The 15,575-nt window shown below is 41.2% G+C and overlaps 1 protein-coding gene across 2 annotated transcripts; it reads left to right on the top strand.

The window, feature by feature from the left end:
* The first annotated feature begins 1,813 nt into the window (after positions 1 to 1,813).
* On the top strand, positions 1,814 to 11,388 carry LOC115166177 (prostaglandin E synthase 3). 2 transcript variants are annotated; one of them, XM_029719936.1, is made up of 8 exons: positions 1,814 to 2,027; positions 5,833 to 5,946; positions 6,498 to 6,567; positions 6,694 to 6,792; positions 6,972 to 7,109; positions 7,242 to 7,298; positions 10,131 to 10,158; positions 10,322 to 11,388. In XM_029719936.1, coding segments are annotated over exons 1-8 (528 nt in total). In that variant the 5' UTR covers positions 1,814 to 2,025; the 3' UTR covers positions 10,342 to 11,388. The 2 variants fall into 2 exon arrangements, with proteins under 2 accessions (XP_029575796.1, XP_029575797.1); XM_029719937.1 differs by having other exon boundaries at positions 1,816 to 2,027; positions 6,972 to 7,061.
* The last annotated feature ends 4,187 nt before the right edge of the window (positions 11,389 to 15,575 follow it).

Here is a 15,575-nt window from a genome sequence, read left to right as displayed (position 1 = left end):
ACTTCTGTGTGTAATGTTTACTGTGCATTTTTTGTTTACCTATTTCACTTGCTGTGGCAATGTAAAAACATATGGCAGCTGAGTCACGTGAGTGAAGAGGAGGCTTTTTATCTAACTAGGCAAGTAAGTTAAGAACAAATTCTTATTTACAATGACTGCCTACTCCGGCCAAACCCTCCCCTGACCCGGACGACGCTGGGCCAGTTGTGCGCTACCCTATGGGACTCCCGATCACGGCCGGTTGTGATACAACCCAGGATCGAACCCGGGTCTGTAGTGACGCCTGTAGCGCTGCATAGCAGCGCCACTCAGGATCCCAAAGACAGAAGCACGTGCACGTCATGGCAACTTCTTAGCAGTTGAAGGTATGCTATTTAGGTTGTCATTATGGAGACACCTATTTCCTTCCCCTTTTCCATAAAATATTAACGCGCTGATGTGAGTCAATTAATACGGCGACAAAGCACAGGAAAACGACATTAGGCGCTATAGAGCGCATGAGATAAAATAGGTTTAAACTGCCTTCTAATGTCGACTTGGCTTATGGGAAACCATATCAAGCGAAACATGAAGTTATGGAACGAAGTCCACAATGAAACTGACATTACATGTTGAGAAGGATACATATGTTGGCCATTAAGTAGCCTATTCATTTCTATGCTATGTAGGTTACTGTAACCTACCATTTCATTCAATAAATATGTTGAAATGACGATATCACTGGAGGCATTGCAAATAAACGTGTGCCACATGTGTAGCCTACCTGGTACTGGCAAACTATTTAACAAATAGCCTATAACTTCAGCTTATTGTTGTTGTAGCCTTGTTCGTATTAAGTTATTAATGGCCATGTTTAGTTAATGAAATGTTAAATTAGCAATCGTGATCATGGTCACAGTTCTATTGCGATCAGCTGTTGGAATGCATTAGATTGAAAGTAAATCAGACTAGGCTGCAGGTAAAAAACATTTTTCAATACACTAGCTCTTGTTGACAAGCATAGGCCAACGCAGTTCATTTCCATATTATTAATATATGATTCAGTGATTGCCCAATCATCCTCAGTAGCCTATTCCAGCAGGCGTTTGGGCAACAGGAGCAGTTCTTACCTCGAAATCGCCTCATTTATGTTAAATGAGTCTCAATTTGAACTAAGCAAGCTGCTAAATCTTCAATTTTACATATTGCCTAGGCTACTGTAGGCTATCGGGGAAATTTAATTAGCCTATGCCTATTGAAATGACAAGTCAATCTCGCAAATACGTCATATAACGGTTTGTAGTTTTAACATCTGGCACAATTGACAGAGAATAGTCTAACTTTTTTCTTTTTTAATTCGTCCAAGTTTCTTGCATAGAGATTTCGAGATCCTCTGTCGAATTTTCACCCCTCAAACTCTACTGTTGGATTTGTCTATCGTTATGCATTTAAGGGATTTATTGACAATCATAGCAGTCAAACGAGTTAACGTCCATTGATGGAAAATGATCTGGCGAGTTTAATAAAGGCGAATTCTATTATCTTGCCACCTATTCAAATTCCTTTAGTCACGTTAGCTCACAATTATTATTTTGATGTAAAACAGATTTTTTTTCGTCATTACAAATTACGTCAATAATCCTTAATTCGCTCGATAACGTTATGTCAAAATATTTTTGGGGCTAAATGTGGCAACTCCTCTCTTGCTGCTGAAAACAAACATTTGGGCTAGTTTTCAGGCCTTGTCGTAGATGTTGGGTTGTCACTGGGCTAGAAATGTGGCTAGACCTGGCAACCCTGCTGGGGAAGGCTCTAGAAACGTCGAAGGCGCGGTAGCTGCGTCACAGCGTCAGGTCCGATTCAGAGTCCGCGAGGAGTAGACGGGGTGGCCTTGTAGTGTGTGGATATACAATACACAGTTTTGTAGTTCGCGCACACTTTTCTACAGCCCATTGAAACGAATTCCCCACAAGGACAGTATTCTAAATTTAATTGTGTATCCCCAAGGAGACGGCGATCACAACGGTATTTGACATACAACAAGACATGTAAGTTTGTGAGGAATGGCGAGCGCGTGCTTCTGTACAATTTAGCTAGCGCCAGTAGTTAGCTAACGTCGTTGGTTTCGTTATGCCGCTAGCTACCTAGCATACCAACATGCTTTTGCGAAAGACGGGAGGAACTAGCGATGATAGGCCTTATTTCATAGCTATCTGTTAACTACCAAGCTAATTTACAATGGAAGTTAATGAGTGCCAATGTCCATAATTTGATAACTAGCGCTAGCTACTAACGTTAGCCAACTTAACATTGACTAGTTTTCTGTTTACTCAGTCCCTTTTGGCTAATGGGAATTTTTCCCATCAGTAGAAACTATCTAGCTACAGTAACGGAAGTTGGCTGGCTAGTTAACGTGTTAGTGTGGTCAAGTGCATGGCTCCGCATGGCATGTGTGGTGTGCTTTCCTGTCCATGTTTCCGTGAGCTAAGGCTAGCCAGGTAGCTACAACTGATTAACGTTATCTAGCTAGATTAGTTAGCATATCGATCAATCACCATGGGTTGGCCTTACCTACCTTGCTAGTTAGCTTACGTTAGCCACAGAACAGAAATCCCTTCACGAGATGTAGCGTTAACGTTCAAAGAGCTCCATCTAGCCTAAGTAGCTAGCCAGCTTAAGAGGATTTATAGAAATAACGAACGATGCGTAGTTTTGCTGTAACGAAATGTTTATTCATACCGTGCAAATGGCTAGATAATGTCCAGTTGCTCTCAACAAAATGAGACTGTTTATCCTACTGCTGACTAGCTGTAAGGAAGCTAAGCGAGATGGCTAACTTAGTTGGCTAATGATACAGCATGCTCATTGTTGACTAATGTCCTTAATAGTAGCTAACGTTAAGTGCATTCGGGAAAGTATTTTAGACACGTTTACTTTTTCCACATTTTATGTTACAGCCTTATTCTAAAATGGCTTAAACATTTTTCCCCCCTCACCTGTACACACAGTACCCCTTAATGACAGCTAAAACTTGTTTGTAGAAATGTTAGCAAATGTAAAAATAAAAAAAAACTGAAATACCATATTTACATAAGTATTCCAACCCTTTGCTATGAGACTGGAAATTGAGTTCAGCTGCATACTGTTTCCATTGATGATTCTTGAGCTGATTCTACAACTTCATTGGTGTTCACCTGTGGTTAATTCAATTGATTGGACATGATTTGGAAAAGCACACCCCTGTCTATATAAGGTCTCACAGTTGACAATGCCTATCAGAGCTTAAACCCAGCCAAGAGGCTGAAGGAATTGTCCATAGAGCTCCGAGACAAGATTGTCAAGGCACAGATCTGTAGGAGGGTCCCCCAAAGAATGTTTGCAGCATTGATGGTCCCCAAGAACACAGTTGCCTCCATCATTTTTAAATGAAAGAAGTTTGGAACCACCAAGACGCTTCCTAGAGCTGGCCCCCCAGCCAAACTGAGCAATCGGGAGAAGGACTTTGGTCAGGGAGGTGACCAAGAACCCGATGGTCACTCTGACAGAGCTCCAATGAACCTTCCAGAAGGACAACCATCTCTGCAGCACTCTACCAATCAGGCCTTTATGGTACTGTCCAGACAGAAGCTACTCCTCAGTAAAAGGCACATGACAGCCCGCTTGTAGTTTGCCAAAAGGCACCAAATGACTCTTAGACCATGTGAAACAAGTTACTCTGGTTGGATGAAATTAGAGGTTGACCGATTTTAATTAGGGCCGATTTCAAGTTTTCATAACAATCGGTAATCGGCATTTTTGGACACCTATTACATTGCACTCCACGAGGAGACTGCGTGGCAGGCTGACTACCTGTTATGCGAGTGCAGCAAGGAGCCAAGGTAAGGTGCTAGCTAGCATTACATTTCTTATAAAAAAACAATCAATCTTAACATAATCACTAGTTAACAACTGCACATGGTTGATGATATTACTAGTTTATCTAGCTTGTCCAGCGTTGCATATAATCGATGCGGTGCCTGTTAATTTATCATTGCATCACAGCCTACTTCGCCAAACGGGTGATTTAACAAGCGCATTTGTGAAAAAAGCACTGTCGTTGCACCAATGTGTACCTAACCATAAACATCAATGCCTTTCTTAAAATCAATACACAAGTATATGTTTTTAAACCTGCATATTTAGTTAATATTGCCTGCTAACCTGAATTTCTTTTAACTAGGGCAATTGTGTCACTTCTCTTGCGTTCTGTGCAAGCAGAGTCAGGGTATATGCAACAGTTTGGGCCGCCTGGCTTGTTGCGAACTGTGTGAAGACCATTTCTTCCTAACAAAGACCGCAATTAATTTGCCAGAATTGTACACAATTATGACATAACATTGATGATTGTGCAATGTAACAGAAATATTTAGACTCAGGGATGCCACCCGTTAGATAAAATACGGAACGGTTCTGTATTTCACTGAAAGAATAAATGTTTTGTTTTCGAAATGATAGTTTCCCGATTTGACCATATTAATGACCTAAGGCTCGTATTTCTGTGTGTTATTATAATTAAGTCTATGATTTGATAGAGCAGTCTGACTGAGCGGTGGTAGGCAGCAACAGGCTCGTAAGCATTCATTCAAACAGCACTTTCCTGCATTTGCCAGCAGCTCTTCGCTGTGCTTCAAGCATTGCGCTGTTTATGACTTCAAGCCTGTCAACTCCTGAGATTAGGCTGACAATACTAAAGTACCTATTAGAACATCCAATAGTCAAAGGTATATGAAATACAAATGGTATAGAGAGAAATAGTCCTATAATAACTACAACCTAAAACTTCTTACCTGGGAATATTGAAGACTCGTGTTAAAAGGAACCACCAGCTTTCATATGTTCTGAGCAAGGAACATAAACGTTAGCTTTTTTTACATGTCACATGTTCCACTTTTACTTTCTTCTCTAACACTTTGTTTTTGCATTATTTAAACCAAATTGATGTTTCATTATTTATTTGAGATGTATTATATTAAGTTAAAAGAAGTGTTTATTCAGTATTGTTGTAATTGTAATTATTACAAATATATAAAAATCGTCAGATTAATTGGTATCAGTTTTTTTGGCCCTCCAATAATCGGTATCGGTGTTGAAAAATCATAATCGGTTGACCTCTAGATGAAACCAAGATTGAACTCTTTGGCCTGAATGCCAAGTGTCACATCTGGAGGTAACCTGGCACCATCCTTAAGGTGAAGCATGGTGGTGGCAGCATCATGCTGTGGGGATGTTTTTCAGCGGCAGGGACTGAAAGACTAATCAGGATCGAGGCAAAGATGAACGAAGCAATGTACCGAGAGATCCTTGATGAAAACCTGCTCCAGAGCTCTCAGGACCTCAGACCAGGGATGAAGGTTCAGCTTCCAACAGGACAATGCAGGAGTGTCTTTGGGACAAGTCTCCAATGTCCTTGAGTGGCCCAGCCAGAGCCCGGACTGGTCGAACATCTTTGGATAGACGTGAAAATGATAGACTCGCAACTGTGTCACACCTGCTCCATGCAGATGCTTCACAGCCGTTTGTCCCCGCCTCCCACTGTTAGTAGCACTGGGATAGAAGTTACCTTTGGGTACAGCTGTAGGATCAGCGTAATGATTAGGGTGATTTGCATGCAGTTTGTGATCCAAGACAACATTGCTGGAAAATACCAGCAGGAGATCCTTCCTCTTCAGTGATAATAGATACAGTAGCTTTTGCTCTTCTGATTCTACTGAAGCCAACCATTCTATCCTGTGGGGGGGGGGGGTGCTTTTCTCAATTCACTAAATATTATGTAGAAAGTTGTCATTCATTGAGTTTCTTGATCTGTGTTTCCAGGCATCCAGCGACTGCTAAGTGGTATGACAGGCGGGACTCCGTCTACATCGAGTTCTGCGTAGCGGACAGCAAGGATGTCAAGATCAATTTCGAGAAAGCAAAGTTTGCTTTCAGGTGAGCTATGACATCTGTCAATGGAGTTTTAAAGAAAATGTTTGCTCGAACTGCTCTAGGCATTTGAAAATCCCTCTAATTCAGTTTAAATATGTGCTCTGGGACTTTAGCAACTGCTAAGTAGATTTTTAACCCTCCCACTTTGGGCTGGATGTGTCACTGTGTAGTTCATACATGCGGAATTAGTGTCTGTCTTCAATTGACCACAAACTCCCGAAATAAACTGTTTTTCTGGAAGTTGTGCTGCACTATTTTCCCTACATTTACCACCCACTTGGGCCAGCCCCCTAGCAATTTGAGGTCAACCAATGAGCTTCAGCCCCACAGCATATGAGTGACAGCTAGCATGATGCATACACAGCAGAGAGAGAGCAAGAGAGCAATGATGTGGTTCACATATCTGCACATGTGATGTAGTATGCAATTTTCGGGGACCACTTTGGCTTGTGAGTGCTACTTTCGGAACTACTGGTTAAAAAGTATACATAAGTACCGGAGAATCCATTTAAGCCAAATTCATGCTGAATTCTTTTCACCCCTCCCTTTACCAGTTGTCTTGGAGGAACTGACCAAGTCAAACACGAGAATGAAGTAGACCTTTTCGAAGCCATTGATCAAAATGTGAGTCACTCAATCACTTCATTACATTGTCATCAGGACGAGGTACAGATTGCATGATGTGTAACTAATGGAACTTAATTTTGCATAATGAAAGTGTTCATGTATCTCTTGTACACACACACACAGGAATCCATGCACAAACGCACAGATCGGTCAGTGTTGTGCTGTTTGCGAAAAGCAGAACCTGGGAAGCCGTGGCTGAGGCTAACAAAAGAGAAGGCTAAGGTCAGTTCTAGTGTGTAATGTATTTGCCATATATAGTTAAATAAAAATGATGTGCTTACGTATTGGTTGATAATTGATTTCGGAACACGCTGAATTCTAACTGCATGTAAGGAGCCAGGAAGATGACCTCCAGATGAGCATCTGCAAGCCTTTTTGTCATACATGCTATTCCTCAACAGCTAACTTGGCTCAGCGTCGACTTTAACAACTGGAAAGACTGGGAGGACGATTCGGACGAGGAGCTAGGCAACTTCGATCGTTTCTCAGAGGTAGGAGATGGGGATATGGCGTTCAACACACAAGAAGCAATGGCTAAAGTAAGGGCCCTAGGGTAACTGGTGAACTTGCTCTTGATTGCTGTATGAACGGTTGGGCCAAGACTGTACAAATGAGTACATGGCAGCATGATGATATTTGGCTCAGGCTGTTCTTTGTGATTCTGATTGCAGATGATGAACAACATGGGGGGGGAAGATGACCTACCTGATCTAGATGGTGCTGATGATGTAAGAGCTACTCTGGAGTTCATCCTTTTTTTCTCAGTTTCACTTTATTTGACTTTGTACAGAAACACGATGTCACGCTCTAGTCATGTGCCTCTATTGTACTGGCTTGCTAATGACTGATCAGTCTCTTTAGAAGAATGTGTGGGGCACAATATGTTCAAACCTTAATTGCGATGGTCATATCAGCGAGTCACACTAAAATGTCCCCTGGTGGTACTGTTGCCACTAGGTTTCTCCAGTTGGTTGCATCAGTCCATGATTTGGTTGCACCAGTTTTTCCTGCGGCGGCATGCAATAGAGAACATTAGTAATCGTCTTATAAAGATATTCAGTGCTTTATTAACCCTTCTACAATTTCCGTGGTCCTGTGGAAATCAAATTAACGTAAACAAAATCCATCATAATCCGTGTTTAAGATATGTTTTTTGTATGGGCTGCGTCTCAATCCGCCGATACCGCTCTTCCACATCTGCCACGGTGACACTGCGAAAATTGTCCTCACAAAGCGTCTAAATCGTCCAGTTTGACCAACAAACTACTAGGATCCCTCTGTGGAAAGATGACTCTCACTGAGTCACGGGACTTGTCTGAGGTCAGTACAACTTCTGATGCCAATTTCTGTATGTATCTTCCAAACAATTTGGCCTACACACTACGAACACGTACATGTGGTTGTTTTGCTCTAGGACAACCATAAGGCTCATAAGACTAATCTGAAGGTCCCTAGTACCAGATTAAAAAATTAATGGAAGTACAGTGCCTTCGGAAAGTATTCAGACCCTTTGGCTTTTTCCAGATTTTGTTACGTTAAAGCCTTATTCTAAAATGGATTAAAATAAAACATTTTCCTCAGCAATCTACACACAATAGCCCATAATGAAAAGGCAAAAACAGGTATTTATGTTTTTATTTTTAAGTGTTCAGACCAGTTGCTATGAGACATGAAATTGAGCACAGGTGCATCCTGTTTCCATTGATCATCCTTGATGTTTCTACAACTTGATTGGAGTCCATCTGTGGTAAATTCAATTGGTTGTACATGATTTGGAAAGGCACACATCTGTCCTATATAAGGTCCCACAGTTGACAGTCCATGTCAGAGCAGAAACCAAGCCATGAGGTTGAAGGAATTGTCCGTAGAGCTCTGAGACAGGATTGTGTTGAGGCACAGATCTGGGGAAGGGTACCAAAAAAATTCTGCAACATTGAAGGTCCCCACGTACACATTGGCCTCCATCATTCTTAAATGGAAGGCGTTTGGAACCCACCAAGACTCATCCGAGAGCTGGCTGCCCGGCCAAACTGAGCAATCGGAGAAGGGCCTTGGTCAGGGAGGTGACCAAGAACCTGATGTTAACTCTGACAGAGCTCTAAAGTTCCTATGTGGAGATGGGAGAACCTTCCAGGAGGACACCATCTCTGTAGCACTCCACCAATCAGGCCTTTATGGTAGTGGCCAGACGGAAGCCACTCCTCAGTAAAAGGCACATGACAACCGGCTTGGAGTTTGCCAGACGGTACCTAAGACTCTCAGACCATGAGAAACAAGACTCTGGTCTGCTGAAACCAAGATTGAACTATTTGGCCTGAATGCCAAGTCTCATGTCTGGAGGAAACCTGGCACCATCCCTACGGTGAAGCATGGTGGTGGAAGCATTATGCTCTGCATGTTTTTCAGCGGCAGGGACTGGGAGACTAGTCAGGATCAAGGCGAAGAAGAATGGAGCAAAGTACAGTGAGATCTTTGATGAAAACCTGCTCAGGACCTCAGACTGGGGCGAAGGTTCACCTTCCAACAGGACAATGACCCTAAGCACACAGCCAAGCAACGCAGGAGTTGCTTCGGACAAGTCTCAATGTCCACATGTTAGCTTAGTAGAACCCCCCCCCCCCCCGGCTTAGACTAGATGGTTAGGTGTAAAAAGGCTACTGAGATGGTTTCATCTAACATGTTATCATTCAAAATGTTATGATCCAGCCATTTGTAATGAATTTTGGGTTGACAACTAGGCTATTGTAGTTTTTATATTTAACTGTTAGAATGGAGCTCAAGAATTCACATTTGTTTTTTTCAGTAGAGATTTATTTGCCAATCTTTATATGCACTATTCTAGGCTTATTTAGGTTCAATTCACCACCTGAGTAAGTAGAAACTCAAACGCTAGATTGCTAACTAATACCCGATGCTAGTATCCATGTATTAATCTAACAGTAAATGTAACGTCCTAAAAAGCTTTGCAGTTGTAGCCTACTTCCCAGTGAGACTTATGCAATCACAATGGCGGATGCGCATGTCGCGCGCTCCATATCTCAAAAGCCATAGGCCTATAAAATAACTTTGTTTTAAAATGGTGCTATTGAGCTCAATATTGAGAGTTTAGAAATGAATAAGAAAGCTGAGAAATGCCTCTTCAATAGTGACAACCGTATAACACAGGATAGCTGTTTTCCCCGCAATTGGATTTTGAAATGTTATACAATCAGAAGAGATTCTATGAGAGCATTTTTTTTCTTCCCGGGAAAGGCGGTGAGTGGCCCACTTGTCACCGCAGCAGTCCCCAGCCAAATGGGCACTGGGCCATGGCAGATACTTTCATTGCAGGAATCATGAAGATAATGCTCTTAACTGTTTTTGAGCAAATCATGGTTTTAGCCTCTTAGAAAAATAGGAAGTTTTGCATGAGGTGACCATGTAGAATGTGCAGCTCGCATCCATACGACCAATTACAAATTGAACTTCCACAGCCAAGTCAAAGGGTCACAAAATGCGACTAAATTGTCAGTCAGGCCTTTCATATACATCTTCTCATGCTTATTTCTATTCCTGTTTAGGATGAGTCTGCAGATAGTGACGATGAAAGTAAGTGAAAGGTTTTCTCATCACACTGAGATTTCTAATTTTTATACCCTGACATCCCTTAACCCAGAAATGTTTTGGCGCAGAAGTGCTATCCGAAGTATATTGTTTTTATCACATGGCCATTTGTTTACTTTCCATTATTAATGATTTTTTTCCCCCCCAGAAATGCCTGATTTGGAATGAAAAACCTGGAAGAGGGATAGTTTGATTCTTCCTTCCATCTTGAAATTGAAGACTGGGGGGGGGGGGGGGATCTGTACAGATATGAGTCGGTAGCCATGTTTAAATCCATAGCCTCTGCTCCAGAGCTAATTTCCAATCAGTCCACTTAAGGTTGATATGCATAGTGTTGTACAGAGTAGCAGTCTCCACTTCCATTTGCAGTGCTGCACTCTTGGCGTGTCCTGTTTTACTATTATTAGATTAAGCATTCATGATTTGTTTCGGATGTACTGTATAGTCATCCTCAACCTAGAAAGCAATACATGTAAAGAGATTGTCAAATGTAATGAAAAGTAATTAAACGTCTGTTTTACCCTCCCCCACAAGGTTCTGTGGTAAGTTAGTTGAGCAGTGTACCAGAACAGTTGGAACATTTTCTGTTTGGTTCCCACTTGTGAGCCTCCCCTGTGGCATATAGGTAGTGATCAGAGAAACAGTTCCATGTTTCAGTAGCTTAGCCTTTAAGCTTTCCCTTTTCTTCCCCACCTGTTATGTCGCAAACAGTTTATCAATGTTATGTTCATTTAGATTTTAAATGTTCTGGAATTCGTTACAGGCATCTGATTTGACATGTTGCTCACCGCTATCAATTTTTTTATTTGACTAATCCTGTATTACTATTTGCGATCCAACAGCAGTTTAGTTATTCATCACACATCTACACAGGAATAGAGCATACTCATTCCTATCTGTTTAGGCCTTTGTTAACATCTGGATTTGTCTTGTACCCTAAAGAATATTCCATCTGTTTTAGAGTTATGGCAGTTAAAATACCCCTTGTGTGGGGAGGGGGTTGTTGATATGAAATGGTAAACTTGTATAATGACCAAATTATATTTGCACTGTCAAGAACATGTACGTCAGGGGAGATAAATATAAGTGTCGTTATTGGTGTGTATGTCAACTTGTCAGGTTATCACAGGCTGAAGAACTTAAATTGATGTTGAATTGCAGTGGATTTTTTTTATTGTCTACGTCTTTTTAATAAACTAAGACTCATGGTTCACACGGTGTGTGTTTGAAGACTGTCTGTGTGTCAAAGCAGTTTTAGAGTACAGCGTGCAATGGGGTGCGACATGGCTACTGAAATATATTAATCACCGTTTTTCCAAAACAATTTACCAAGAACAGGCTGCTGTATGCCTCAACCTCCAGACATATTTGGACAGCTGCTCGTTGAAGAAGGAAAATAAATATCCTATAAATAATTCTGCTCCCCGTTCAATATCTATCACCGTTATGAGTGCTTGGGCGGCCATACACCACCTTGCACTTTTAAATAGGCTACAATAGCCTGGACTAATTAAGCAAAAAGGCACAAGGGGGTGTGGTATGTTGGCGATATACCATGGCTAAGGGCTGTTCTTATGCACAACGTGGAGTGCCTGGAAATAGCGCTTAACCATGGTATATTGGCCATATATAGATGCCTTATTGCTATTATAAACTACTTAGCAATGTAATTAAAGCAGTAAAAATAAATGTTTTGTCAGCCAATCAGCAATCGGGGCTCGAAACACCCAGTTTATAATCAACATTTGAGGATATATTGTATCGTTGGTTATCATCCGTTCTTTCAGGGTGAAAACGTGAAATGATGGAGAGGAGAGTGACATGTCCGAGCAGCGGATGACCACCAGGTATAGGGGATGGAGAGGCTGAACGATGGCCACCAAGAACTATTCTGTCAAAGTACATATAGAATCAGTATCTGTCTAATTAATTACACTAAAATGAGAATAGGGCTATATAAAAAACATACTGCGTTCAGTTCCAGTGTGATGGGTGAACTGTCACTAAAAATATATAAATGTTGTACTTACAATTATTTCAATTTATGTAGGTATTTTTGTAATTGTTTATTAAAGCTGCAATATATAACTTTAGGGATGACTAAATTCATGTGAGTTGTATATATGTCATTCTCATTGAAAACAAGTCTAAGTGTGTGTTAGTAAATTCACTCTGGCTATCTAATCAGATTTCAGAGCAATCAATCATCAAGTTTGCAGACGACAACAGTAGTTGGCTTGATTACCAAACGACGATGAGACAGCCTACAGGGAGGAGGTGAGGGCACTCGGAGTGTGGTTTGAGGTAAACAACCTCTCACTCAAAGTCAACAAAACAAAGGAGATGATTGTGGACTTCAGGAAACAGCAGAGTGAGCACCCCCTATCCACATCGAAGGGACAGCAGTGGAGAAGGTGGAAAGTTTTAAGTTCCTCGGCAAACACATCACAGACAAACTATAATGGTCCACCCACAGACAGTGTGGTGAAGAAGGAGCAACAGTGCCTCTTCAACCTCAAATGGTCGACCAATACAAGGGTTGAAGAATTGGTGGCCATCTGGGCAAATTTGAGCCTGACAACAAGCCATCCTCATCCTCAAGGTTGGAAAGTGACAGTGAAGATGAGGCCTCAGAGTCTGATGTTCAAGAGGTGGACATTGAGCAGTTCCAGGGAGAAGACATGGAAGCCTGAGAGGAAGACAACCAAAGCTTTAGTTTCTGGACTATCATTTCACAGATGTATGTTGAAAACGTTTTTGGAGATGCGATGGATCATTGGGGAGCATTCAATATTCCTTTTTGTTGTTCAGTGAAATCATCCCATGTGAAGAGTTAACTCATTTAATTAAAGTTCAATTCGTAACTAAATTGTTGTTTTTATTTCTATTGGATGGATTTAATAATTTGCAATTATGTCTAATTTATGATAAGGTTTCTGTCTCCATATGATATGGTAAATATATCCAATGCAAAAAACATCTACATTTAAATGATGTTAATATTAATTTGCATACATATCCATTTATTCCCATATATTCCCACAGAAAGTTTCCACCTCTGAATATTCCCCAAAATGTGAAACCCTATCAAGGACAACAACCACCCGAGCCACTGCCTGTTCACCCCGCTACCATCCAGAAGGCGAGGTCTGTACAGGTGCATCAAAGCCGGGACCGAGAGACTGAAAAACAGCTTCTGCCATCACACTGCTAAACAGCAATCACTAACACAGAGAGGCTGCCGCCTACATTGAGACCCAATCACTGGCCACTTGAATAAATGGATCACTAGTCATTTTAAATAATGCCACTTTAATGTTTACATATCTTACATTACTCATATCATATGTACATACTGTATTTCATACCATTTATTGCACCTTGCTTATGCCATTCATCCATATACTTATATGTTCATATTCTCATTCACCCCTTTAGATATGTGTGTATTAGGTAGTTGTTGGGGAATTGTTAGATTACTTGTTAGATGTTACTGCACTGTCGGAACCAGAAGCACAAGCATTTCGCTACACTCTCATTAACATCTGCTAACCATGTGTATGTGACCAATAAAAACATCCGTTGAATATGACAGGTGTCAGTAAAAGTCGGCAAGTAAACGTAATTGAATTGTTGCCAGCAGCAGTTAGTCACCATTGCTCTAGATAACATGAAAACAGCCTAACCGGCTCTGCTAGGGCAAGTAAAATGGTCATAGTCGGGTGTTCTCTCATTTGTATCATTTAAATGTAGATGTTTTTTGCAATTTAGCTTGGGTGCTCGACTGCTGTTGTGAGGTCAGAATGCTCGGATCAAACCTACAACCCTACTCCTCTGACAAAAGAGAGTGTGATCTGAACGCTCTGGGAGCGAAACACTATGAATTTACGAATGGACAATCTGACAACTCTCGGAATTTACCAACGGACAATCTGACAGCACTCTGAATTTACGAACGCCCAGAGCACTCTTGTACTCCAGAGTGAATATACAAACACACCCTATGAAGCGGTTGATGTGTTCAATGTGAGCTATTTTTATGCTTCACTTGCTTAAGTTTCGTTTTAGCTTATTTTACTTTCGGTTTTCTACACCTGCTGAAAATACTCGACTTTTTTGGTTATGGAAAATATATTTCACTGCGGTTTAGATGGTATAATGATTCTCTACACTATACTTCCTTGTTTTGTCACATTAACGGAAATTAGGCGAACTATTAGAATTTTAGCAACCAGGAAATGGCGGATTGATTTCTGCATAGTGCATCTTTAAACGACAACCTCCCATCTCAATTCTAACCAGACACCCTTTGCGCTCTAATGATTCCGAGGGAGACATCCCGTCGGGTCCTAGAGCCGCTTTTTGTATTCGGTATTGAATGAGAGTAATTAAATAGTTATGCCATGAAAGCTGTGGAAGACGATTAGGAAGTGTGAGATGAGAGGAAGTAGTGCGTTGAAAAGGGTTCAACAATAAAGGGGATCATGTGAAATGGCAATAGACAGCAATAGTTATCGATTCAAAATCATATTCTTGAGTACAATCTTTTTCTTTTGCGTAAACAATATTATGGTATTTGTTTTATTATGCTTTTCTTGAATGTGCCCATTTTGTTGTGAAATGAAACTCTGGCAAAACTGAAGAAGAAAATACGGTGCATTTGGAAAGTATTTAGACCCCTTGACTTTTTTCGCATTGTTACATTACAGCCTAGTTCTAAAACTGATTTTTTTGTTTATCCCTCAATCTACACACAATACCCCATAATGACAAAATCAAAACATTTATTTTAAATTTTTTTGCAAATGTATTAAAAACTAAATATCACATTTTCATAAGTTTTCAGACCCTTTACTCAATACTTTGTTGAATCACATTTGGCAGCGATAACAGTCTTGAGTCTTCTTGGGTATGACACTACAAGCTTGGGACACCTGTATTTGGGGAGTTTCTCCCTATTCTTCTCTGCAGATCCTCTCAAGCTCTGTCAGGTTGGATGAGGAGCGTCGCTGCACAGCTATTTTCAGGTGTCTACAGAGATGTTCGATCGGGTTCAAGTCCGGGCTCTGGCTGGGCGACTCAAGGACATTCAGAGACTTGTCCCGAAGCCACTACTGTGTTGTCTGTGTGCTTAGGGTCATTGTCCTGTTGGAAGGTGAACCTTCGCCCCCAGTCTGAGGTCCTGAGCGCTCTGGAGCAGGTTTTCATCAAGGATCTCTGTACTTTGCACCGTTCATCTTTTCCTCGATCCTGATTAATCTCCCAGTCCCTGCCACTGGAAAACATCCTCACAGCATGCTGCTGCCACCACCATGCTTCACCATAGGGATGTGCCAGGTTTCCTCCAGACGTGACGCGTGGCATTCAGGCCAAAGAGTTCAATAACTTTGTTTCATCCGACC

Source organism: Salmo trutta, chromosome 28 (genome assembly GCF_901001165.1).
Source record: "Salmo trutta chromosome 28, fSalTru1.1, whole genome shotgun sequence".
NCBI lineage: Eukaryota > Metazoa > Chordata > Actinopteri > Salmoniformes > Salmonidae > Salmo > Salmo trutta.
Note: the sequence above shows the minus strand (reverse complement) of the source record. Positions and strands in the feature narration are given on the sequence as shown.